The sequence below is a fragment of the Chelonoidis abingdonii genome, chromosome 2 (assembly GCF_003597395.2).
Source record: "Chelonoidis abingdonii isolate Lonesome George chromosome 2, CheloAbing_2.0, whole genome shotgun sequence".
In the NCBI taxonomy this organism is placed as follows: domain Eukaryota; kingdom Metazoa; phylum Chordata; order Testudines; family Testudinidae; genus Chelonoidis; species Chelonoidis abingdonii.
Window position 1 is genome coordinate 214,095,571 of NC_133770.1, and position 26,630 is coordinate 214,122,200.

General features: G+C 44.3%; 1 protein-coding gene across 3 annotated transcripts in view; it reads right to left on the bottom strand.

The window, feature by feature from the left end:
- SMCHD1 (structural maintenance of chromosomes flexible hinge domain containing 1) overlaps positions 1-26,630 on the bottom strand; it is a 187,044-nt gene that overhangs the window by 126,182 nt on the left and 34,232 nt on the right. For all 3 annotated transcript variants that reach the window (XM_032772509.2, XM_075062953.1, XM_075062954.1), the window contains exons 13-17: positions 24,389-24,586; positions 23,033-23,146; positions 11,043-11,149; positions 10,642-10,724; positions 4,715-4,828 (exon numbers count right to left, since the gene is read on the bottom strand). In XM_032772509.2, coding sequence (XP_032628400.1) covers positions 4,715-4,828; positions 10,642-10,724; positions 11,043-11,149; positions 23,033-23,146; positions 24,389-24,586 — 616 coding nt within the window. The remainder of the gene's footprint in view (positions 1-4,714; positions 4,829-10,641; positions 10,725-11,042; positions 11,150-23,032; positions 23,147-24,388; positions 24,587-26,630) is intronic.

Here is a 26,630-nt window from a genome sequence, read left to right on the forward strand (position 1 = left end):
TTGAGATAGGGAGACCCAGGGGTTCTGGGTCTTGGGGGTCCCCCAGGGACAGGTTGGGGTGACTCGGGGTGACCAGGAGCCCTAAAATCCTGGTTGGTGGCAGCGAGATCAGAGCCAAGCTGGGTATAAGCTTGGGGAGAATTTTATGTAAGCACCCAGATTTTTGGACGCTAAGGTCCAGATTTGAGAGAGAAGCTTACCACAACTTCCCATTTCAGTTTCATTCTCCTTGCCCAGCCAGCCCGTTTCCCCCTTCCCAGCTCCTCATCCAATTTCTCTCCCCTCACTCTGGCTTCCATTCATCCTCCTTTCCTTTGCCCAAGTTCCCCATGCCCAATGTCTCCCCATTCCAGTCTCCCTCACAGGCTCCTCATCTAATCTCAGTGCATCAACACCCCCCCCCAGCTCCTCGTCCCAGGGTCTCCCCAGTTCCTGATTCAATCTCAGTCTCTGTCCCACCCCACCCCGTTTCCTTTCAGAGTTCACACTCACAGTTCCGCTCTCCCCAATCCCCTGCACCTTAAACCAGCTCTATTCCCCAATGCATTCGAATCAGGCAGCTTCCTCTTCCATGCTGATTGGGCACCAGCTGGGGGGTATGCTGAGAACACAGAGTTTCCTTGCTCTTAGTTCCCATGCTCAGCTCACAGCACACCTGGGCCCAGAGCCATAACTGAAAGGAAAGTTCTGCTCTGCCCCCTACAGCCCTGGGCTGGAGCATGCTTCAGGGAATTTAGCTGCAAAGCTCTAGCAAGCCTGAGTTTGTGCAAACTGAAATTTTTCCAAGGCTTATAATTTGGCCAAATTTGGGTGGATTTTCCTGGGGGGCAGCAAAGTTACCACCTTGCCAAATTTCAAGTCCCCGCATAACAGCACTAGTGCTTCTAAAAGAAAAGTTGCCAGATTATTTTTTTAAAACTGAGGCAAAATTTGTTCTTCTCTAGCCTTGTTCTTGGAAATGACTGAGCTGCATTTGCTGAAATTTTGTCAAAAATAAAAACAATTCAGCCTCAGGCAGATATCTAGTTTGGAAACTTCCAGTCCAAATAGTTAAAGCTTGGCAAATTTATAAGCAACTGAGATCAGAGTCTTATACTGGGAAGTGTCATGCAACCTTAACATGTGATGCTATCAGCCCCTCATATATAATACCACTGCTCACACATTCTGTACAAGTCCCATCTTTATTACAGTGGGACAATCTCCCTTGCCAGCAAGCCAACTCTTGATTATTGAAACTTAAGACTTACTCATTGCTATTACAGCCTAATTTTTGTTGCCAATTTCTGTCTAAATTCATTGTCTGACTGTTCCCCAGGTTTCAGTGCTCCAAGACCTCTATAGTCACTATGCTTCCTCAGCTCATTGCTCCAACACATTTTTTTTGTGCAGTTCTTTCTGGTACCTCAAAACCTTTGCCCAGTGCTTTAAAATACTTCTTGTGTCAGTGCCCCTCCTGCATCAATATCCCGGTGCTCTCTCCTCTGTGTTTTAGCACATTTTGCCTCAGCATACTGTCCCCCTCAGTGTGGAGCACACTTGTGCCTTGGCAAATACCACCTTGACACTACTTCACTTCAGTGGACTACCCCTTGTCTGTGCTCTAAAGAAATTATTGAAGCATAAATTTAAGCTAAAACTAGAAAATGCAGGAATCAGTGCAGATGCTGCTTACAGAGCGCTGAATATACTACTCCTGGGAGAATTTTGCACCACTGTATACATGCAGAATTCATGTGCCACGCAGAATTATTTTTTCCTCAGAAGAAAATATGTTCTGCTGAGAAGTGCTGCAGTTACACCTTTCGCCCACCAGGGGCTGCTGGGGAACCATAACAGAGAGCAGCCATTCCTGGTGGGAGCATCCTAGCTGTGGACAGGGACGAGAAGAGGCTGCATTCCTCACAGTACCCTGCCCGTGAGGCCAGGTCAGAAGGCATGAGATATGAGGGGACAGACAGTGTAGGGTACCTGGTGCTGTTTGGGGGTGGGGGTGTCACAGACCAGGGTTCAGAAGGAAAGTTGGGGGGGAAGGCGGACTGGGGTGGGGGCTGAATGGGAGTGGGGGTGTAGGGACATGTGGATGGGGAGGTGCAGGGACACATGGAGACAGTGGCAGATGTGCCTGACTGAATGAGGGAGGCTAGCATTAGCCAGGGTTTGCATGGGGGAGGCTCCCTAATAATCCCCCCTAAAAATACTTGTTCCATTCTTCTCTCACCCACACCCACCAACCTCTAAGTTCACACCTAGGCTCCTTCCCAGCAATTACTTCCCTCTCCCTGAGCTCTTCCATTAGCCCTGACTCCCCTAAGCTTTTGCACTGCTTCTGAGGGGTGAAGAAAATGTGTGTCTGTATTATAGTTTAAATTAATTATTACTCCAAGTTCTGTATTAATATACCTAGTAATGAATATATTCGCCAAAAAACATTTCCTGAATCTTTTTTGCCGTCTGTATTGTTACAGGCATACTTGCTGACAGCTATTTTGAAATACATTACCAAAATAATTGAGACTTATGTGATTATATCGTGTTATGCTGACAAAATATGCAGAATTTTTAATTCTAAGGAGCAGAATTCCCCCAGAAGTCTCTGATAGAAAGGCTTAGAATGGAAGCAAGAAATGGAGGCCTTTCCCATCACTGTAAAAGCCCTCATAATTCCAGGCAGCATGGCTGAGAAAGGATATCAGGCCTAAGCTTTGGAGGCGTAGAGACGGACAGTGAGACTGGAAACCAATAAGGGCTCTGGAATCTGTCCTGTCATCATGGTCCTCTATGAGGAATATTCAGTATCTACACTTTGAGGCAAGCCTCTTGCCTCTGGGATCAATGGTAGTTGCAACACTTAGCCCAGGTGGGGCACTGTGTTACCAGACAATTAAGTTATTTATGCATGATTGTGAATGTGCAGAGAATTACAGAAAGTCTCCATCTTCATCCTGAAGCCACTGCAGCTCATCCCAGAACTCTAGGACAAGTCAGTCTGTGGTCAACAGCTGGACCCACAAGTGGTGCTCTGCCTAGTGCATTTAATCCACAGATACAGAATTCAGTATATACGGAATATTCAGCTGGGGAAAGGGTGCCTTACTGGTGCTTGATGACCTTAGTGAAGTGATCTCGCACTCATGACAGTTTCACTGCAGCCATTTCAAATACTTAACAATGACCGCTTCAAAAGTTCCAGCAAAAATCTTTATTGCTGGACAAAGAGCTTAAGTTGAGTATTCATTGTGGATTCCCATATTTAAGAAAATGATTTGGAAATGGTGCTAGTAACAAAACTCATAGGAGCTTGATCTCTTATCTCTCAGTTCTCTTGGCTTCCCAGAGGTATTCCAGAAGACATGTAAAACAGTAGTTCAGGAGCCAAATTAATAATCAACCTTACCCAAGAGAGCCACAGTAGTGTAAATTCCTTGTTTCATTTACTATAGTACTATATACTCATATTTAAACAGTATGAGAGGGGAGCTATTTAGTGTGTGTATATTTTTTATATATTATATATAGGGCCTCTGGGAGTTGTGCTAAGAACTATGGGATACCTACCCAGATAGTTGCAGTTCTGTAAAACAGTATTAGTGGGGAATGAGGCCAAACCACAATTTTTGAACATGAAAAACTCTGTCTAGTGTGAATGTATTGCACAGGTTGTGTTTACACTTATGCAATCCCACCAGTTCAATTCTCTACTATAGGCAAGATTTGGTAACAAATTTTGCTCTTTTTACTATTCAATGAAATAACTTACAAATTTTGGTGCATCTTACCATATAACCAAGCTGGCAAAACTTGATTTTTATGGTTCCAGCTGTGGACAAATTTTCCAGGGAACACTTCTACAAGACATGGTGATATTAAATCCATGTGTCAGACATTTTTGTGTCTTACATATACCATGTTCTTCATGCCCAGTAAAGAATGTCTTCCTAGATCACTACAGCAATTGTTCCTCACCAGAATGCTAAAGCCATTCATCGTATCACATGTATGCTCAAGAATGATTTACAGAGGCTGAAATTGTAGTATTGTGTTACACTTTCAAACACACATTAATCAGATACTGTGTATTGCAAAATTTCATGGCATGTCTTTCAATGCACTACATCCTGCAAGAAAACTCTTGGGCCAGAGACCATCAGTCCCTAGCAAAACGGGACCCTAATCCTCATTGGGATCTCTAGATTTTTTTTGCAAAACATTAAACAAACACACTTTTTAATCTTTTTGTATAAGTCACTTCCAGTTTCTTCTGTTACTTATTCATTAAATGGATTTTAACTGTCATAAATCAATAGGGCATTATATAATAGATGAGTCCTGAAGTCCATTAGTGAACTATACCTACCTTATTAGTTACACATACAAAGAAGGTTAAAGATAACATTTACTGCTCCTTACTATTCTCACACTCTAAGGCCATATGACCTGAAATCCATATCACGTCCACATAGATAATGGAGGATTTAAAGAACCATACTTAAAATATCAGGGCATTAAATATTTGGCATGATGGCATCTGTCAGTTCCTTAAAATATATAGCTTACCTAGTTTTGGAGAATCATTGCACAGTTCTGACAAGATTTCGTCCTTATCTTAAATTTATATTGGGGTATCAAATTCTAAACTAGTTATATATAGACAACATGCTTTATTAGTCTACAAAGAAATAAATTTGTTAATCTTTCAAGGTTGTGTACTTACAGTGCAAAATAACCTTTAGTTCAACAAGCAGTTTCTTTGACCCTCCATGGCTTGTACCTGGAAGTTTTTGCATTGCCTCTCCTTTCTTATTCAAGATTTCAATTCTTAATGCTCCTGTATAAAAGGGTACCAAAAATGACTACTTTTTAAAACAAGCAATGTAAAAATTTTGTTTGTTCTTGTCCCCAAGATGTTTTCTTTTAAAGTTATAATGCATAATATGCAAAAAAAACACACACAAAAAAACAAAAAGCCACATTAAATTAAAATGGCGCTGCTAACAGGAGTTTCGCAAGGGAGTTCTCCAGGTGAAGGAGAAGCAAATACAGCATCTGTGGGGTAAGTGACTGTCTGCAGTGTGTGTGTTTGGGGGTTACTTGCTGTGTGCTGAGCTTGTGTTTGTCAGTCTGTTTGTTTTGGTTGTTTGAAGGACTGTGTGCTGTAGTGGGCAGCTGGAGGCTGAGCTACAAAGGAAGGTTTGAAAGCTAGAAGCCTCTGGTAATTGGCTAAGCCTTAACCAGTGGGCGGGGCATTCACTCAGGCCCGGGCTTTATAAAGCCGCACACACGACCAGGGAGCTTTGCGAACAGGGGCTGCTAACAGGGAGTTTCGCAAGGGAGTTTTGGAAGGGGAGTAGGAAGGGAGCGGGGTCCCTTGTCGGTCCTATCCGTGACCCGTTAGTCCCTTGAAAACCTATAAACCAAACTACATCCAAATCCTTTCTCTTTAAAGCAGAGCAGAGCGGACAGGGAGCTGCAGACAGGGGAGTTTGAGAGGGAGTTTGACAGAGGGAGGCTTACGATGGTTAGGAAGACCCACAACACCTGTGCAGCACTGCTTCTGTCTCCTCCACCTGCGCCTGTAGCCAGACAGAGCACCAGAGCATGGATGCTTCTACCCAAGATTCTGGTGTGGTTTTGCAAAGACTGTAACTTGCAATTTCCACTTACTGATATCCAGGCTGGGGGGGGCATCCAATGTGAAAGGTGCCTACTGGTGGAATCTCTCAGGCAGCAGGTGGGAGAGCTACAGGAGGAGGTGGCTAGGTTGAGGAGCATCCATATCCACGAGCAATTCCTGGACAGTGTCCATGTGGAGACAGCTGAGGTAGCTGTCCCAGTTCACAGGACTGCTGACACACCACTGGTGGAGGAGGAGATGGCTCAGGGTGACACTGGCAGCTGGTTACTTCTGGCAGTGGGCAGTGCTCCACCCCTGCTGCGAACCCTCCCGCCGTGGTAATAGGTAACCGTTATGCTCTTCTTGATACAGGAGAGAAGGAATCACCCCCTACAGTAAAGAGGAGAAGCCTCGTACCCCTAAGGCTGGGAGGTCTGCTGCCACCACTGAAAATAGGAAACGTAGGGTAGTGGTGGTCGGAGACTCTCTGCTGAGGGGACAGAGGCGCCCATCTGTCGCCCTGACATTTCATCTCAGGAGGTATGCTGCCTGCCGGGGGCCCGTATCCGAAATGTTACAGAGGCATTGTCGAGGATTATCCGGCTTTCTGACTACTACCCCATGCTACTCATCCATGTGGGCACAAATGATACTGCGAGGTGTGACGCTGAGCGGATCAAGAGTGACTACAGGGCTCTGGGAGTATGGGTGAGGGAGTTTGGAGCGCAGGGTGGTATTCTCTTCGATTCTTCCTGTCAAAGGTAGGGCCCAGGCAGAGACAGATGCATCATGGAGGTGAATGCCTGGCTGCGAAGATGGTGTCGCCAGGAGGGCTTTGGCTTCCTCGACCACGGGATGCTATTTGAGGAAGGACTGCTAGGCAGAGATGGCGTTCACCTTTCGAGGAGGGGAAAGACCCTATTTGCACACAGACTGGCTAACCTAGTGAGGAGGGCTTTAAACTAGGTTCGACGGGACAGGTGAGCAAAGCCCACAGGTAAGTGGGGAACATGAAGACCTGGGAGATGGGTCGGAAACAAGAGGGAGCATGGCTATAAGTTCAGCAGAGAGAAAGGAGGGTCAGGGCAAAACTGGAGGCAAGATCAAAAGTATCTTAGGGAAGTACTCAAGACTTTAAGGTCAGGAAGGGGACCAATATGATCTAGTCTGACCCTGCACAAAGCAGGCCACAGAATCCTACCCATCCCCTTCTATAAACAACTCCTAACCTATGTCTGAGTTACTGAAGTCTTCAAATTGTGGTTTGAAGACCTCAAGCTGCAGAGAATCCACCAGCAAGTGACCCATGCCCCACGCTGCAGAGGAAGGCGAAAAACCTCCAGGGCCTCTACCAATCTGTCCCGGAGGAAAATTCCTTCCCGACCCCAAATATGGCGATCAGCTAAACCCTGAGCATGTGGGCAAGACTCACCAGCCAGCACTCAGGAAAGAATTCTCTGCAGTAACTCAGATCCCATCCCATCTAACATCCCATTCACAGAAATCCATCTGGATACCAACCCTGATTCAAAGATTCAATTGCTAAATTAACTATCCCAGATCATATGTTGGGATAGTAACACTTCCATAAACTTATCAATTAGTTCTTAAAGCCAGATATGCTTTTTACCCCACTACTCCGCCTTGGAAGGCTGTTCCAGAATTTTAACCAAATAGGGAGAACTCACTAGAGCCTCTAATGAGGAAACCTTCGTCTAATTTCGAGTCTAAACTTTGGTGAAAGTGCCCAGTTTATACCATGTTGTTCTTTGTGTCTACATTACTAAGCTTAAATAAGATGGGAGGACACCATGGATATATTAATCCCTCTGATTATTTAGCTAAAGAGAAGGATAAGGTCCTCCTCACACAGTCTTGACTAGGGGAAAGAAGGGCAAAGCTTGCTTTGAGTCTCCTTTCAACAGGGACACTTCCTCCAGGGCCCAAAAGCAAGCTATTCCGAGCCTGTCATGTAGTGGCCTCCGTGAAGAGGGCTTTAAACTAGTTCAACCAGTCACTGACAAAGTCATCCTTCTTAAAGTGGGAACATTAAGACCTGCACAACCTGTGAAACAAGAGGAATCAGTGGGCCTATAATGGCAGAGAGAAAAGGAGGGTCAGGGCAAAACCTCGGAGGCAAGATGCAGTATCTTAGATGCCTATATACAAATGCGAGAAGTATGGGTAATAAGCAGGAAGAACTGGAAGTGCTAATAAATAAATACAACTATGACATTGTTGGCATCACTGAAACTTGGTGGGATAATACACATGATTGGAATGTTGGTGTGGATGGGTATAGTTTGCTCAGGAAGGATAGACAGGGGAAAAAGGAGGAGGTGTTGCCTTATATATTAAAAAATGTACACACTTGGACTGAGGTGGAGATGGACATAGGAGACGGAAGTGTTGAGAGTCTCTGGGTTAGGATAAAAGGGGTAAAAAAAAAGGGTGATGTCGTGCTAGGAGTCTACTACAGGCCACCTAACCAGGTGGAAGAGGTGGATGAGGCTTTTTTTAAACAGACTAACAAAACTCATCCAAAGCCCCTAAGATTTGGTGGTGATGGGGGACTTAAACTATCCAGATATATGTTGGGAAAATAACACCGCGGGCACAGACTATCCAATAAGTTCCTGGACTGCATTGCAGACAACTTTTTATTTCAGAAGGTTGAAAAAGCTACTGGGGGGGAAGCTGTTCTAGACTTGATTTTAACAAATAGGGAGGAACTTTGAGAATTTGAAAGTAGTGATATCAAGGAAGCTTGGGTGAAAGTGATCATGAAATCATAGAGTTTGCAATTCTAAGGAAGGTAGAAGGGAGTACAGCAAAATAGAGACAATGGATTTCAGGAAGGCAGATTTTGGTAAGCTCAGAGAGCTGATAGGTAAGGTCCCATGGGAATCAAGACTGAGGGGAAAAACACTGAGGAGAGTTGGCAGTTTTTCAAAGGGACACTATTAAGGCCCCAAAAGCAAGCTATTCCGATGGGTAGGAAAGATAGAAAATGTGGCAAAAGACCACCTTGGCTTAACCACGAGATCTTGCATGACCTACAAAATAAAAAGGAGTCATATAAAAAATGGAAACTAGGTCAGATTACAAAGGATGAATATAGGCAAACAACACAGGAATGCAGGGGCAAGATTAGAAAGGCAAAGGCACAAAATGAGCTCAAACTAGCTATGGGAATAAAGGGAAACAAGAAGACTTTTTATCAATACATTAGAAGCAAGAGGAAGACCAAGGACAGGGTAGGCCCACTGCTCAGTGAGGAGGGAGAAACAGTAACAGGAAACTTGGAAATGGCAGAGATGCTTAATGACTTCTTTGTTTCGGTCTTCACTGAGAAGTCTGAAGGAATGTCTAACATAGTGAATGCTTATGGGAAGGGGGTAGGTTTAGAAGATAAAATAAAAAAAAGAGCAAGTTAAAAATCACTTAGAAAAGTTAGATGCCTGCAAGTCACCAGGGCCTGATGAAATGCATCCTAGAATACTCAAGGAGTTAATAGAGGAGGTATCTGAGCCTCTAGCTATTATCTTTGGAAAGTCATGGGAGACGGGAGAGATTCCAGAAGACTGGAAAAGGGCAAATATAGTGCCCATCTATAAAAGGGAAATAAAAACAACCCAGGAAACTACAGACCAGTTAGTTTAACTTCTGTGCCAGGGAAGATAATGGAGCAAGTAATTAAAGAAATCATCTGCAAACACTTGGAAGGTGGTAAGGTGATAGGGAATAGCCAGCATGGATTTGTAAAGAACAAATCGTGTCAAACCAATCTGATAGCTTTCTTTGATAGGATAACGAGTCTTGTGGATAAGGAGAAGCGGTGGATGTGGTATACCTAGACTTTAGTAAGGCATTTGATACGGTCTCGCATGATATCCTTATCGATAAAACTAGGCAAATACAATTTAGATGGGGCTACTATAAGGTGGGTGCATAACTGGCTGGATAACCGTACTCAGAGAGTAGTTATTATGGCTCCCAATCCTGCTGGAAAGGTATAACAAGTGGGGTTCCGCAGGGGTCTGTTTTGGGACCGGCTCTGTTCAATATCTTCATCAACGACTTAGATGTTGGCATAGAAAGTACGCTTATTAAGTTTGCGGACATACCAAACTGGAGAGGATTGCAACTGCTTTGGAGGACAGGGTCAAAATTCAAAATGATCTGGACAAATTGGAGAAATGGTCTGAGGTAAACCGGATGAAGTTCAATAAAGACAAATGCAAAGTGCTCCACTTAGGAAGGAACAATCAGTTTCACACATACAGAATGGGAAGAGACTGTCTAGGAAGGAGTATGGCAGAAAGAGATCTAGGGGTCATAGTGGACCACAAGCTAAATATGAGTCAACAGTGTGATACTGTTGCAAAAAAAGCAAACGTGATTCTGGGATGCATTAACAGGTGTGTTGTAAACAAGACACGAGAAGTCATTCTTCCGCTCTACTCTGCGCTGGTTAGGCCTCAACTGGAGTATTGTGTCCAGTTCTGGGCACCGCATTTCAAGAAAGATGTGGAGAAATTGGAGAGGGTCCAGAGAAGAGCAACAAGAATGATTAAAGGTCTGAGAACATGACCTATGAAGGAAGGCTGAAAGAATTGGGTTTGTTTAGTTTGGAAAAGAGAAGACTGAGAGGGGACATGATAGCAGTTTTCAGGTATCTAAAAGGGTGTCATCAGGAGGAGGGAGAAAACTTGTTCACCTTAGCCTCTAATGATAGAACAAGAAGCAATGGGCTTAAACTGCAGCAAGGGAGATTTAGGTTGGACATTAGGAAAAAGTTCCTAACTGTTCAGGGTAGTTAAACACTTGGAATAAATTGCCTAGGGGGGTTGTGGAATCTCCATCTCTGGAGATATTTAAGAGTAGGTTAGATAAATGTCTATCAGGGATGGTCCAGACAGTATTTGGTCCTGCCATGAAGGCAGGGGACTGGACTCGATGACCTCTCGAGGTCCCTTCCAGTCCTAGAGTCTATGAAAAAAAATAGTACCTGGAAAGAAACATACCTATTGGTGTACCAGCAAGCTTTATCTCATTTGGTAAGAGCTCATCTCCTTCAGGCCATGTTACTGACAATCTATCAGGAAGTCTAACAAAGAAACAAGATTGTTTTTTTTCTGTAAGTAAGAAACAGTACACTTAATTTTTAGCAGCATATAACTGAAGTTTATACATAAGCACATTTAGAAAACAGGGTTTTGAAAGTCACTCTCTCCCTTTCTTATTTTCATGCTATGCTCAGAATTCAGAAATCTTTGTTTCTACTACAGCAGCTGATGAGATTATCAGGAGTAATGGAGCTACATTCTACATATTAGTGATTTTAATGATTTTGGAAGAAATACAAAAACCTAGAGAGTAGGGTCTTAGCAAGTAAAAGCTCTTTATTACAAAAAAGAGATCTTACCTTGCCATTTCATCTTCAATGTATTTTTTAACAACTTTTTCAGACATTGCTCTGTCAAGTTTTGAGATTGGAATAATTTTTATTTCATCATACAATGCTTGAGGTTCCTGAATAAATTAAATTCAATTATCAGTATCTATGCCGTAACATGCGAAGAGTAGAATTATCACTTCATATAAAAGGATCAGCAAATTAGATATAGATATAATGCAATATCCTAAATAAGACTATGTGGTGATCCTGTAGATGCTAGATTATGCTAAAAAAATCATCTGAGGGCAGTGATACCATACAGTTACTCACAGCTATACAAGAGTGTAATAGTTGAAGTATACAATTTCTACTGTGATTGGCTGTTGCCTTTAGAACATCCATATGCTCGCAATGAACATGATCATCTCAGCTTCTCAGGATTTCCTTCATATTAAACAGTCTTTAACCCAACTGCATTTCAAACACTTATCAGACAATTCTGTAGATTGCTAATTTATGTTTGCAGTAGTACATGATAGGCTAACAAACATCTCAATCTTCATTTACTTAGATCAGTGTATGACCCAAATTGTTCCCCATACACTAGGCACAGCTGTCCCCTGACTACGTAAAGGGGAGAGGGTTGGTCTATTATACCTAAACGCACTATATCCCTGCTGGGGAAAAAAAAGCCAAAGCCACACAGGGAATTTATTGTAAGAAGATAGCATGTTATTTACTATTATGTAATAGTTTTTTTTTAAGCTTCTCTCCTCACAATGGTGGTGGGGAATTCTACTCCACATAACAATCAAATGATCAAGTAGAAACTCCACAAGGGGAATCTTGTGGGGTTCCACTGCCTTCTTGCATGCAGTGGCATCAACTGAGTCCTGGCTATTAACTTGTAATAAACAAAAAACACCCTTCAAGTTATCTGGTTTTATTTAAAAAAGTCTTCCTGTATATTTGTATTCAGCTTAACTACATATACACACTTTACACTTAAACTATAGCGCACAAACAACAGACTCCGTGCTAAAATACACATACACAAAACACATACATTACAATCATGCTATGCTAGGGGTGAGAATGGAAAATTTTTTACCCATTGTTAGCAGAACGGGAATTATTGAATAAGAAACTTTCCATTCTGCAGCCAAGTGTCTTCCAGAAGTCTGATGCTTATGGAAGCAACACTGAGCGAACAGAAGTAGGAAGGGATACAAAAGTGAACATAAGAAATACGAAAAACACATACACCCCTTTTGAACTACTCAAATGGCCTGATTATGACTGGACCATTGCCTGCAGTACCATCCTGCCAAAGGAGGTCTCTGCAGAGACTGAAAGTCCATCTTATAGCATCAATCAAGGTGTTAGTCAATGATCAAGTAGCTGCTCTGCAGATCTCTGGGGTGGAAGGGCAAGTCATTTGGCCGATGAGGTTACCACAGATCTTACAGAATGCACTTTGATTCCTTTTGGAACAGATGCACCGAATGGCTTTTATGTCTCAGCAATGCATATAGTCAGATACATCTAGTAAAGGAGAGCCCAGATTCTCTAGGCCCTTGGCATCTCAGAATGAAAGGAAAAGAGGAAGTTATTCACCTTTTGCAGTAACGAGGATTCTTCGAGATGTGTCCTCTGGTGGGTGCTCCACTTTAGGTGTCGGTGCATCCCTGTGCTGCAGATTGGAGATTTTCAGTGCTTGTAGTAATTGTCTCACGATGCTGTTGGCACCTCATGTAGCACATGCATGACCTGACCTGTTCAGTTCCTGCTCCACCACAGAGCTCGAGGCATGAACTCCAAAATAGAGGGGAGGAGGGTGGTTAGTGGAGCACCCACAGGGGCACACACCTTAAAGAACCCTCATTACTGCACAAGGTGAGTAACTTCCTCTTCTTCTTTGAGTAGTGTCCCTGTGGGTGCTCCACTTTAGGTGACTGTAGAGCAGTGTCCCACTGTGGACGGTAGGGGCTTCGGAGTTGTGTGTGTTGACGCAGGGAGCACAGTAAGGCCTAATATAGTATCTGACCTACAGGATTGGGTGATAGCATAGTGTTTTGAAAAGGTGTGCTCTGAGGCCCATGTGACAGGCCTGCATGTGTCTATAAGAGGGACATTGTTCAGGAAGTCTATAGACGTAGCCATGAAACACGAGGAGTAAGGAAGCATCTGTGATTGGGTGAGCAGAGACTTATGTTCCCTCCACCTTGTGGTGAAAGGCTGTAATGGCTGCTAGATGTACTGTAAGCTTATGGATAAGCCCGATTCCTTGACGTCCAGTATGTAGTCCAGTATGGCAGCAGAGGCATCATGACTGCGTTTACCTGTTTTTGTTGGCACCATAGTGGGAATCTCTTCCATTTTTGGAGTTAGGTATTGTTGAGTGGTGGATCACCTGCTATTTAATAATATGTTTTACATGTTCTGAACAGGCTAATTCGTCACCTTGCTTTGACGTGAAGTTTCTCCAGATTTGAGTGGAGAGTTCAGCCTCCATTCTGTGAGAGGAGATCCATCTGCAGGGGAAGGGCTCGTGGAGAGCACACTGCTAGGTGCAACAAGTAAGGGAATCAAGTCTGTCTGGGCCACGTTGGAATAATCAGTATGATATGGGCCTTGTCAGTGCATATCTTGTGAATGACTTGCGAGATTACAGGTATCAGTGGGAACGCTTATATGAATGATGTGTCCCCACGAGATGAAGACGACATCCACTAGTGACTTGGGTGCTAGTCCCACCCTGGAGCAGAAAAGTGGGCACTTGTGGTTTGTTGCTGACACAAACAGGTCTACAGATCGATAGCCCCATTTCTGGAATATCGATTGGAGGACATTGTTATGTATTTCCCATTCATGTTCCTTGGAGAAGTGTCTGCTGTCATATTCTGACACTCCAGAGGTAAGATGCCGAGATGGCTATGTTGGGGTGAATGCACCAGTTCCACAATTTCAGAGCCTTGGTGCAAAGTGAATGGGAGTGAGCTCCTCCTTGGCAATTGATCTAAAACATGTATGCTATGTTATTGGTCAATATGCAGACTGATTCATTCCATATAATCAGCAGGAAGTGCTTGAACATGTTGTATACCGCTCAGGGCTCCAGCAGAATGATGTGGAGTTGAGTTTCCATTGGTGACCACTTGCCTTGCATGGAGTGCTGGTCTAAGTGAGCGCCCCAGCCTATGAGTGATGTGTCGGTCATGATTATTAGTGATGGAGGATCTTGTTGGAAAGGAATCCCCGTGAAGACATTTTCTGGTTTCGTCCACCACTTGAGTGATGTAATGACATGTGAGGATACTGTCACTCTTGTTTAAACTGTGTTTGCAGGGAGCGTACACAGTGGTCAGCCAGCTCTGTAAGCAACACATATGCAGTCTTGTGTGTCTCGCCACAAATGTCGTGACTGCTATGTGACCTAATTGCTGTAGGCAGGTTCTGGTGGACATTTGAGGCTGCCAGTGACTGTCGAGATGAGGTTGGTTATTTTCATGAATCTGTGACTGGGCAACAGCGTCCTGGCCTGTGTGGAGCCAAGGTAGGCCCCGATGAATTCCAGTTGTTGCAACCAGGGTCAGTGTAGTTTTCTGTATATTTATCTGCAACCCTAGTGTCTGGAAAAGCTAATGGTTGTCTGCACCATATGTGTCGCTTCTTCCTAAGTTGCGCCTTTCAGTAGACAAATCATCTAGGTACGGGAAGATCATCACTCCTCTCCTTCGTAAATGGGCCACCACTATAGCGAGGATTTTTGAAAAGACTCAAGGGGCAGTGGAAAGGCTAAAAGGTAGTACTCTGTATTGGTAACGGTTGACCCTTACTGTGAATCTTAAAAATCGTCTGTGTGCTGGGTGTACAGTAATATGAAATGAAGCATCTTGGAGGTCAAGGGATGAAAACCAGTCCCCCCTTGTCTAACGCTGGAATAATTGTAGCCAGTGTGACCATTTTGAATCGGTGATTCCACAAACATTTGTTAAGTTTCCAAAGATCTTAGATAGGCCTCCATCTGATAAGAAAATAATGGGAGTAAACCCCCTTCCGTTTGTATTGAGTTGGAACTTGCTCCACAGCACCCTATGGTAGGAGATGGTTCACTTCTTGTTGTAAGAGGTGCTCACAAGAAGGATCCCTGAAGAGGGACAGAGAAGGAGATAGGTAGGGGGTAAGACGAGGAAGGAGATAGCATAACCTGCCCTTATAACCACCAGTACCCATTGGTCCATTGTTATTCCTGCCCAAGCATGGTAAACAGGCACAGGTGATGGCCAAAAGGTGGGTTGGAGTGTCTGGTAGCGCTGTATTGAAGGGGTCGTTCAGACTCTCGACTAAGACTTCAAAATTGTGGCTTGGTGGTAGATGGTTGTGAAGATGTGTATTGAGTTTGAGGAGCCCTCCATCTTTGTGAACATTTATTTCTGTTGTGCTCGAATTGCCATTGTTGTGGGTGGTGGGTGTCTCTGCCCTTTTGGTATGGTTGGTATTGACACTGTTTGTTAAGAGGCATGTATATGCCTACGGTTCACAGGGTGGTCCTAGAGTCTTTCATAGAATGAAAATCATCATCTGTTTTTACAGAGAAGAGTTTCTCCTGGTCGAAGGCTAGATCTTCTACACCTTGAGTTGGAGCTCTTTGGAGATTCTAGACGACCGCAACCACGAAGCCCTGCGCATTACAACTGCCATTGCTGTTGTTTTCACCACAGTGTCCGCTACATCCATCAAGACCTGTAAGGATGTCCTGGCAATTTGCTGCTCTTCCTTCAAGACAGCATTGAACTGGGGGATGTTTTTTCCTCCAGTAAGGCATCAAGAAATTCTTGCAGTTTACCATAATTGTCCTAGTTGTACTTGACTAAAAGAGCAAAATAATTGGCTACCCGGAATTGGAGTGTAGCTAATGAGTATACTTTTCTGCCTAATAGGTCTAATCGTTTGTGTTCTTTATCCTGTGGAGTGGACTGGAATTGAGGTTGTTTGTTGCGATGATTAGCAGCTTCCACCACTAGAGAATTCGGTTGCTGATGAGAGAACAAAATGCCCATCCTTTTAGCTGGGATGAAGTACTTCCTATTAGCTCTTTTGCTAGTAGGTGTTATGGTTGCAGGGGTTGGGGGGTGTCTGCCAAATAGTCTCTGCTGGTTCCATTACGGCATTGTTTATTGGTAGTGCGATTTTGGATGCAGTAAATGTGTGTAAATTTTGCAGTAGTTTGTGCTGTTTTCCTTACACCTCTTCTAGGGGGATGTTTTGGATGTTTTATGGAGTTCCTGAAATTGTTTCAAGTTGTCAGCTGGCTTGGAGGCAGTGAAAAGACTGCCTTGTCAGGGGAGGACGATGAGTTGTAGGCTGGAGAAATGTCTGCATCAACCGAACCTTCTTCCTTCTCATCTCCTCCAGTGCTTCTGATGTCTCCCTGCTTGGGAAAGGTGAAGAATGGTTTCCCTTCCGGCTAGGGTCAAAGGCCTACGGTAGTGAGCCCAATATGCCACCAAGGGGTCCCCTTGCATGAGAAAGGGCATTGTTGGACCATCCAGGGTTGCCCACACCATTGTTGCATCTTGCAAGGTTGGCGAGAGTGAAGAGTGTTGGCAGGAGAAGTGTCTCCCATATAATTCCTTCTCTTCATTACTGGAGATAGGCTGGGGAGCAGGAGAAGTGGACAACAGCTCAGTTTTTTGGCCTGGAGATCCCTTGTTACCAAGCAAGGGTGACTGCAGCACTGAGGAGACCACTAGGACCTTGTGCTGTGGAAACTGCTGCATAGCCACTTGTTTCTGTGGCAGTGGTGTGGCTGGTGCAGATGCAGTCAATGCCTTTGTCAAGATGGTTGGTGCCGTTCTCAGCTTGTCATGTCAGTGCCTACGACTGAGTCGATGCCGGTGAGGGCAGGCTGTGGTACCACTCTCGGTGCCGACTCCTGAACCAGGGTGGTCAGTACCGTGGAGGAGGAGCCTCTCGACTCCATTCCGGAGCAGTGGGGCTCAGCAGAGGTCCACTGAGGGATGGTGCCAGAGGTGCTTGGAGCCTCACAAGGGCTCACTCTACTCGAGCTCAGCACCAAAGATGGTGACCTTGCCGAGGTCCTCTTCTTTCTTTGAGTGTCCCTATTAGGGGAGTTCGCACTCGCCTCCTCGATGATTTGGAAGACTGGGCAATCCCATTAGCAGAGATTTTGCTCAGGGAACCATCTGTTGATGTCAATTTTTGTCCCTGAGGAGGAAGCTGAAGGGACTTTCCATCAAAATCATCTTGAAGTGGGGATCTCTATCACGCCTTCCCTTGGCTTTAAGGTTGGAGAAATGGGCAATTTTTGAGGGATATGGGTCTCCCCCAAACAACAGACAAGTGGACATCTGAGAGGGGCATCGCCTCATGACAAAAGTCACATAGTTTAAACCCAGGCGAGCTGGGCATTGTGGATGTTAAAGTTTCCCAACGGGGAAAGGGTGGGAAAAAAAAAAAAAAAAAATACGTATACATTTAAAAAAAAAAAAAAAAAAAAAAAAAACAACTAAGTAAACTAGACTAACTAAGCTACTGCTAATCTAACTTTCTATAGAGAGAAAAACAAAGAGGCAGCACTACCACTGAGCTCCATCTGCAGCCAAGGACAGTTGAGAACGAACTGAACGAGTCAGGTTGTCTGCACGCTACATGAGGTGCCAACGACATCGCAAGATGACTATTGCTCATGTATGCCCTCACTGAGCACTGCTAATGAAAATCTCTGATCTTCAGCACATGGACGCACCAACAGCCAAAGTGGAGCACTCGCAGGGACACTGCTCGAAGAATACAGACTCATCTCCTTGTGGATTCCATATGCTTGATATAAGTCTTCAGTGATCTTTTGATATCTAGGGTGTGCCACGGCTTCTCATTTGACATCTATGGTTCCATTCTCTAAAACTCCAGATCTGGTAGGTAGTTTTGGGTCCTCAGAGCATTCCCCATCCCCTCAGAATGGTGTCTGAGAAGCTGCAGGCCTGGAAGACATATGGGGAAATCCCCTGTGGACATCCTCTGGAACTACAGCACCTGACTTGGAAACAACTTGGTCTTACATTCGCTACAAGGAATGGTCCCATACTCTTCAGGCCTTTCTTCTGAGACACCTGATAAACGTCACCCATGGAGAGACCCATATATGCAAGACCAGAAGGCATAGTGGCTATAGACACTGTGTTATGGTTGACCTCGTGCTTTCTCCAGCAGAAATATCAGATCCTGGATCTGCGGGAATCCGTCTAGTGATGGGTATATTTTTCTCACTGAAGCATCTATGTCCACTCCCATGTGAATTATGATTGTTGAGGGAATCAGCAAGCTTTTCTTGGCATTACTGCAAAGCCACATGCTTGGAGGCAATCCAGATTCTGGATCGTGGGACTGCATGCTGTGGCCTATGAGCCATGCTTTGCTGTGACTACAATCAGCTACATATGACCCTGGGTGCCAAGGATGGATCAGAAAGAACAGTCTGTCAAGCTAAGGATTTTGTTAATTTGAAGGAAAACTGATCTAGGTTTGCCTGGAAGCTTCTACTCCAGGTTCTTCCCTCTCATCCAGGGTAACAATCCTTTCTTGGCTATCTTTGGTATTGGTAGCAACCAATGGATTGCTGTGCTGGATTTCAGAGAGAGGGCTGAAGCTTCTCTGCAATCTCAACAAGTAATTTCTCTGTTTCCTCCAATAGCTTCTCACCTGTAAGCCTCCATATATAAGATATCTATTTAGGATAAGTGATAACTATTCATGGGTGTAATATGACATCCTTGTAGTCACCATGTTAGAATCCATTGTTCATCACAAATCACATCAAGCGTTTGACCAAGACCAGGCTCGAGCCATCTCACTCCAGGCAAGGATCATACCACTAGAAGATGAGCGTTTGTTTACCATGAAACAAGCTTTCCCACTAAATGTATGAAAAACCTTTGGTTCTAACACTTACAGCTGAGGCTTTGAAATTACTGCACCGTGATTCTTATGGTCTTGGAAGGAAGTCCCCTTCTGAAGGTGTGGCTTGTTTTTACTTACACACACACACACTTGATTACACTTTAGTTTAATCAGGTGTCCTCATTTGGATCTTATGCCCTCAAAGGAAGCATTAACAGGAAAATATGTATTAATAATACTTGAAAGGAAAGATCTTTTATTAAATATTAAGTTCCTTGCAGGCCACCGACTGGCATCCTGTCTTGGAAAAGTTCTGTAGGGTTTTTTTGTTTCTCTGTTTGTTTGTTTGTTTTGCTTGTGTGGTACTTCTTTCCCTGGCTATTTAAAGGAGGGAGATAGTATAATTCATCTTGGTCAGGAGACCACATAACAGAAGTGGAGTACTGGTACACAAAAGCAGCAAAGAGTCCTGTGGTTGCTGCTTTTACAGATCCAGACTAACATGGCTACCCCCGATACTTGGTACACAAGTAAATTGTGAAAATGGCTTGTTAGCTATCCCCAGGACCTGAAAGGCTGCCTGACTGCTCCTGCAAGTAAGTATGGTAGAAGCCACCTAGCACCACTTGGAGCTTTACTCAGGACATCAGGGCTCTTTTGAATATGGAAAGGGATTTCTCACTTACCCCTCTGTAATCCTATGAAGGTGCAAGCTTCATGGAGTGGAATGCTCAAGCACCTCTGTTCTGGTCACAGATTGCCTGAGATGCACAAGGCTCTACGTGGAGACAGCCTTGGGAGTGAGGGAGGGAAAAAGCAAGACCTTTTCCCAGGCAAAGAAAGAATTTGTAGCTGATGATCAGAAGGCACAATTCCCATTCGTGTTTTGCCTTAAATCTGAAGCCCTTTCCCTGGCAGAGTGAGGGTCTTTTGGTTGAAAGCCAGATGGGCACAATTTCAGTTAACCTGCTGCCTGAGGCATAGCACTGGCTTCTCTGAATCCCCACACAAGCTGTAGGGTTGGGGAGGGTGGTAACCATGGTACAGAGCACTGAGAGAGACCCTCTGAAGGAGATAATCGCCCACAAACACTGTATCGGGGGAGAAGGCAAAGAAAGGGTTTAACTCCCGATTGCTTATTCACAATAGTAATCACTGTCTTGTTAAAGACACACTTACTTTTGCCTTTTTGACTCAGAATCTCTGGTTTACACAGAGCTTACTCCAGAGTATCATGAGGAACCCCTGATTCATGATGCAAGGAAGGGGAGCTGTATAGGAGCTCTGCTTCTCTCCTCAGGGATTTAGGACCCACTCTAGGACTTGTGGGGGAACCAGTAGCCTGGAAAGGGTCTTATCTTTATGGTCCTTTGCTGCCTTAGGACTCAAGCCCTTGGTCAGCTGGTCAAAACCCTCTTCATCATCAGCTCCTCTTCTTGCTCTGCTCGATTTTTCCTGGTTGGTTTTTCACAGTAAAGTAATGGATACTTTGAGGGGGTAGGAGACCCAATATGCCAGACCACTCAGAGCCCCGTGCCCTCAGAAAGAGAGGGCTGGCTGACTGCGGGCTGGGCATTTTTTAACTTCTGCCAAGACAGAGAATGCTGCCTCAAACACCGAGTACATTTCAGATTTTGCTCAATATTTGTATGGCTGCTCTAACAACACCTGAAAGGGGGCAAAGAAGCTCAGCAGGGAGGCAACGCAAAAGAGGTTCTGGGTGGCTGTGACCACAGAACTGTTCAAATCCCAGACCAAGAGGAGGCAAAAAGGCTTTAAAACAAATAAAAACTATTTAAATGCCCACAAAACAGCCCAAAATAAAAAATCCAAAAGAAAAGGAAGGGAGCAAAGTGAACCACCACTTGGCAGCTGTCAGAAAAAGCAGAAGATCTGGCAGCAACCAGAAGAAGGGAGCATGGTTAGTACAGGCTGTGCTAAAGTTTTGAACTGCCTCCAGAATCTTCAGACAGGAGGAGAATATATAGCCTATACATGTCAGAGCTGTGGGAGAGACTGCTAGCAGAAGGGAAATTATCAGTTAAGAGTTGAGACTGGAAAATTTCTAACACAGCATGATTATAATATATATGTGTATTTGTGGTTGACACTGGGCAGCAGTAAACCAGAGGTTGGCAACCTATGGCACGCCAAAGACGGCACGCGAGCCAATTTTAATGGCTCGTTGGAGCCTGCCAGGACTCCAGTATGCCACTAAAAAATCCTGCCCAGCCCGGCCCGCTGTCCTCTGCCCTCCGCACCCCCCGCAGGGGCAGAGAGCAGAAGCATAGCTGAGTGCACGAGGTGGCAAATGGCCCCACTCTCCCATCACGGAAAGCCGCAGGGTCTACGCCCCCGGGCCGGAGCGCAGCAAACTGCTGGCCCCCTCGCCCGCCCTCTCCACTCCCCTGGAGCCCTGCCACCGTGCGCAGCACTCTGTGGGTTGGGGCTGTGCGCTCCTGCGGGGCAGCATTTGGCTCCACTGGGAGGCAGACATGCTTCCCACTCAACCGGAGCTCTGCTGCCGCCACGCGCAGCACTCTGAGGGGCAGGGCTGTGTGCTCCCGCAGAGCAGCGTGTCTAGCTCTGTGTGGAGCCTCATGGTAAGGGGTCCAGGGCGGGGGAGGGGTTTGGATAAGGGGTGGGGGCAGTCAGGGGACAGGGTGGGTTGGATGGAGGTGGGTGGGTGGCTAGGGGCGGGGGTTTCTGGAGGGGGCACTCAGGGAGCAGAGGGGGTTGGATGGGGCATGGGAGTTCCAGGTCTGTCAGGGGATGGATAGGGATCAGGGCAGTCAGAGGACTGGGAGCAAGGAGAGTCCAGGGGGGCAGTTAGGATGGAGGTCTCTGGAGGGTGTGGTCAGGAGACAAGGAGTTGGGGTGGTTGGGAGTTCTAGGGGTCCTGTCAGGGAGCAGGGAGCGGTTGGATGGGGCATGGGAGTCCCAGGGGTCTGGCTGGGGACGGCGGTGTGGATAAGGGTCGGGGCAGTCAGGGGATAGGTAAGGGGTAGGGTCCAGTCCGAGGACAAGGAACAGGGAGGCTTAGATAGGGGATGGTGTCCCTGGGGGCAGTTAGGGGCAGGGGTTCCAGGAGGGGGTAGTCAGGAGACAAGGAGCACGGGGGTTGGGAATTCTTAGGGGGGCAGTCACCCAGCCCTCTCCTGTGAGCCCTGACTGCCCCCTCACATACACACTGCCCTCTACCCACACACACCCTAGACCTCTGCCCTGAGCCCTGTACTTCCCTCATACACACCCAGCCCTCTGCTTTACTCCATTTCCCCCCACCCCCCAACAACTCTAGCCCTGACTCTGGCACCCCCACACATACCCAGGCTCCCCTCTGCCCTGACACCTTCACCCCCCCACATACCTAGCTCCGAGCCCTGACTCCAGCCCTCAGCCCTCTGGGTCCCGGCCGCCGGCCCTGCATGGCCTGCAGCTGGTCTGGGGTTCTGGCTGCCGGACCCTTGCCAGCCAGGGTCCCGGCCGCAGGCCTCACTCGGCCCGCTGCCGGCCTAGGTGAACAGAACCCCAAACCAGCAGCAGGCTGAGCGGGCCGGCAGCATAAGATCAACATTTTAATTTCATTTTAAATGAAGCTTCTTAAACATTTTGGAAACCTTGTTTATTTTACAATACAACACTAGTTTAGTTATATAATATATAGACTGAGACCTTCTAAAAAACATTAAAATGTATTACCGGCACACAAAACATTAAATTAGAGTGAACAAATGAAGACTCGGCACACAACTTCTGAAAGGCTGCTGACCCCTGATTTAAACACACAAAACACAGCAACTGTGCTAAGTGCCAACTGTGATACTGCACTGCCAAATCAAATTTAAATTAACTAGACCATTTCAATGAACACACCTCCATAATGTGAACTATGAAGATTTATACTAAAACTCTGAACTGCCTTTTTTTTTTTTTGGAGGTTTGTTAAACAAACAAACAATCTAGCACAACTGAATTTCAAGTTTTTAGACAGAAAAAAAAAAGTTAAAAAAATCTAATCTCAGGATCAAATAAAGAGTTTCAAAATGGAGTAAGTTTCAGAGTTTGTACGATTTGCTTTATAGCTTACTTACCAGAGCAAGTTGAACCTCTCCTCCTGTAGCATACACATCTCCATCATGATCTCCATATAGAAAAAATTTCAAGATACTTCCATAAAATATTGGAAGAGTTTTAATTGTTTTCACCTAAAAGTGAAAAGTCAGTTCAGTAATCATCATAAACCTTAACATGGATAAGTTCCTGACACATGTGGTTCAACAGAAGTTACACATTAAAAATGACATTTGTACATCAGCCACCTGGCAATTATTCTGCTTGTAGGTATAAATCAAACAATAAACCTTTCTGAAGTGAGACATTCCTTACCCAGGTTTTAGTTTGCAGCAGAGATGCTCTCCTTAAAACCCAAACTCCCTGCTTTAAATGACTGTGGCCTCTGTCATATTCAGCCAGGAACTTTCTCTCAGAGCTCCTCCCCAGATAAATCACAGGATGATACAGTCCATCCATAGTTAAGGTTGTAATCAAGTTCCATTATAAGACTTATTTTATATACATCTTGTAACTCTGGCTAAAAGAAATGGTGTGGACTAAAAATTTCCAGGTTTATTCTAAAGGCTAATGGAGAATTTTTCTGTAATGCATGAAGTAAACTGTTCATAATGAGTTACAGGATATTAAAAAAAATTAATCTGATTTGAAATTAACATGTGTCCTAAACTAAGGCAGCTTGTTACTACCTTCACATTTTTCAAAGTTAGGTTTATTTGAAATCTTGCACATGAACTACAACTGAAGAAAATGGGCTAATTTTATTCTTTTCTAATAATTTTGTGGTCTTATAACAAAAAACTCCTAGTTTCAGAAAAGAGATTAAGGACTTGTCTACACTGTGCCACAGTGTGGACCACGAGGTGTGAATTGATTCACATGGTTAACTGCCACTGCCGTGAACTAAAAGGTAGTTACATTACATTAGCGCAGTCCCAAACAGGACTAGTTCAATGCACTCCAGCAAGGGCCACACAGCCAATGAGAGTGCAATACACGAATGTGCACTAAAAGTTACACACCTCCGGTGAAGACAAGTTTGTTGTGATATGCACTTTACAAAGTAAACATAACTGTATATTTGTAACGTTTATGTAGGTTGCGAAGGTAAGGAGAAACAGGAACACTGAATATTACTTCTAAATTCTGCAGGAGACAAAGAAGGAGCCAGGGAAGAACAGACAAACTTAATTCTGATATTTAACTTTTTAGAGCTTGATTTTGGATTCTTAACTTTTTTAATGTAATTTTTGTATAGAAAATTATCTGTTGATCTAACTAGTATCATACTTACCTTATATACTGTAAATATTCTACATAACATATATCAATTTTTAACTTTAAACACTGCCAACTTTATCAAGCAATTAACTTACCAACTGTCCAGTTCTGTACGTTTTCCCATCCCACTCTATTGCAGAATATGTAGCCCAAGGACTTTGCATTCTTTTGGAGGTCAAGTCAGTACGTGTAATTATTTCTTTAAATAGTGTGAATTTTATCTGTTTGTCATACTTCTCATGGCAGTCTTTGAGCCACAAAGCAAATTCTCTGTCAATTTTCATTCGTTGCTCCTGTGAAGAGTTTTAGTATATGCATTACAAAATGTAAATCTGAGTTTCATAAGTGCGAATAGCAACTTAAAGTTAATGATCAGAGGGGCAGCCGTGTTAGTCTGGATCTGTAAAAGCAGCAAAGAGTCCTGTGGCACCTTATAGACTAACAGATGTATTGGAGCATGAGCTTTCGTGGGTGAATACTCACTTCGTCAGATGACATGCGCCCAACAAAGTGGGTATTTTTCACCCACGAAAGCTCATGCTCCAATACATCTGTTAGTCTATAAGGTGCCACAGGACTCTCTGCTGCTTTTAAAGTTAATGGTTGTTCTCAGTGATACTGTAGTCAAAAATTAGTTTTTCCAACACTCTTTAAAAATATTGCAGTCTAAGTAAGACTTATCTTAACCCAGTAAATGCTTAAGATAACTCAGTACATCAGTAAGTAAAGCTAATTTTCAAAATGTTGCTTACTACAAATAAGAGGTTATCTTCTCAAGGGAAAAAGTCTTTCCCTCACTGTATACCTAGTTACACCCATACAATAAAAACTAGGTTTAGCAGAAGACATAGAAAAAACTAGGGCTGCTAAGCTATTAAAAAAAGTAGTCACAATTAATCACGCGATTAAAAAAATTAACTGCAATTGCTCACACGATTAATAGAATACCATTTATTTAAATATTTTGGACGTTTTTCTACATTTTAAAACATTGATTTCAATTACAACACAATACAGTGTAAAAAACAATATTTTTCAGTTCACCTAATACAAATACCATAGTGCAATCTCTTTATCATGAAAGTTGAACTAACAAATATAGAATTATGTACAAAAAATAACTGCATTCAAAAATAAAACAATGTAAAAAACTTTAAGGCCTACAAGTCCAATCAGTCCTACTTCTTGTTCAGCCAATCGCTCAGACAAATAAGTTTATTTACATTTGCAGAAGATAATGCTGCCTGCTTCTTGTTTATGTCACCTGAATGTGAGAACAGGCATTTGCATGGCATTGTTGCAGCTGGCGTCGCAAGATATTTACATGCAAATATGCTAAAGATGTATATGTCCCTTCATGCTTCAACCACCACTCAGACATGCGTCCATGCTGATGATGGATTCTGCTTGATAAGGATCCAAAGTAGTGCAGACCAATGCACGTTCATTTTCATCATCTGAGTCAGATGCCACCAACAGAAGACTGATTTTCTTTTTTGGTAGTTTGGGTTCTGTAGTTTCTGCATCACAGAGTTGCTCTTTTAAGACATCTGAAAGCATGCTCCGCACGTCATCTCTCTCAGATTTTGGAAGGCACTTCAGATTCTTACACCTTGGGTCTGAGTGCTGTAGCTATCTTTAGAACGCCTGTTCTCACTTTCAGGTGACATTGTAAATAAGAAGTGGGCAGTACTATATCCCGTAAATGTAAATAAACTTGTTTTTCTTAGCGATTGGCTGAACAAGAAGTAGGACTGAGTGGACTTGTAGGCACTAAAGTTTTATATTGTTTTGGAGTGCAGTTATGTAATAAAAAAAAAATCTACATTTGTAAGGTGCACTTTTACAATAAAGAGATTGCACTACAGTATTTGTATTAGGTGAATTGAAAAATACTCTCTTTTGTTTGTCATTTTTACAGTGCAAATATTTGTACAGGTCTGTCGCAACTTAGGCGCATTTAGCATGCGTGATTTCAGCTTTACGCTGAATGGCCCGGAGTCCAGGGGATGTGTGGCCTCAAGTGGAAGATGCGTGGCCTCAAGATTTAAAGGTTCTGGGGCACCAGCTGCGGCTGCGAGTTCCACGGCCTTTAAATCACCCAGGGGACTCCCAGCTGCAAAGGCGGCTGGTAGCCCCTGGGGCGAACTAAAGGGCCCGAGGCTCCAGCTACCGTGGAGCTTCAGGCCCTTTAAATGCCAGCCCCAACCAGGCTACCAAAGCTGCGGGCGTGATTTAAAGGGCTCCCCCAGGCTCCCCACCGCAGCGGGAAGCCCAGCGGAGCCCTTTAAATCTCACCAGCAGCTCCGGCTGCCAAAGCTGCGGTCCAGCATTTTA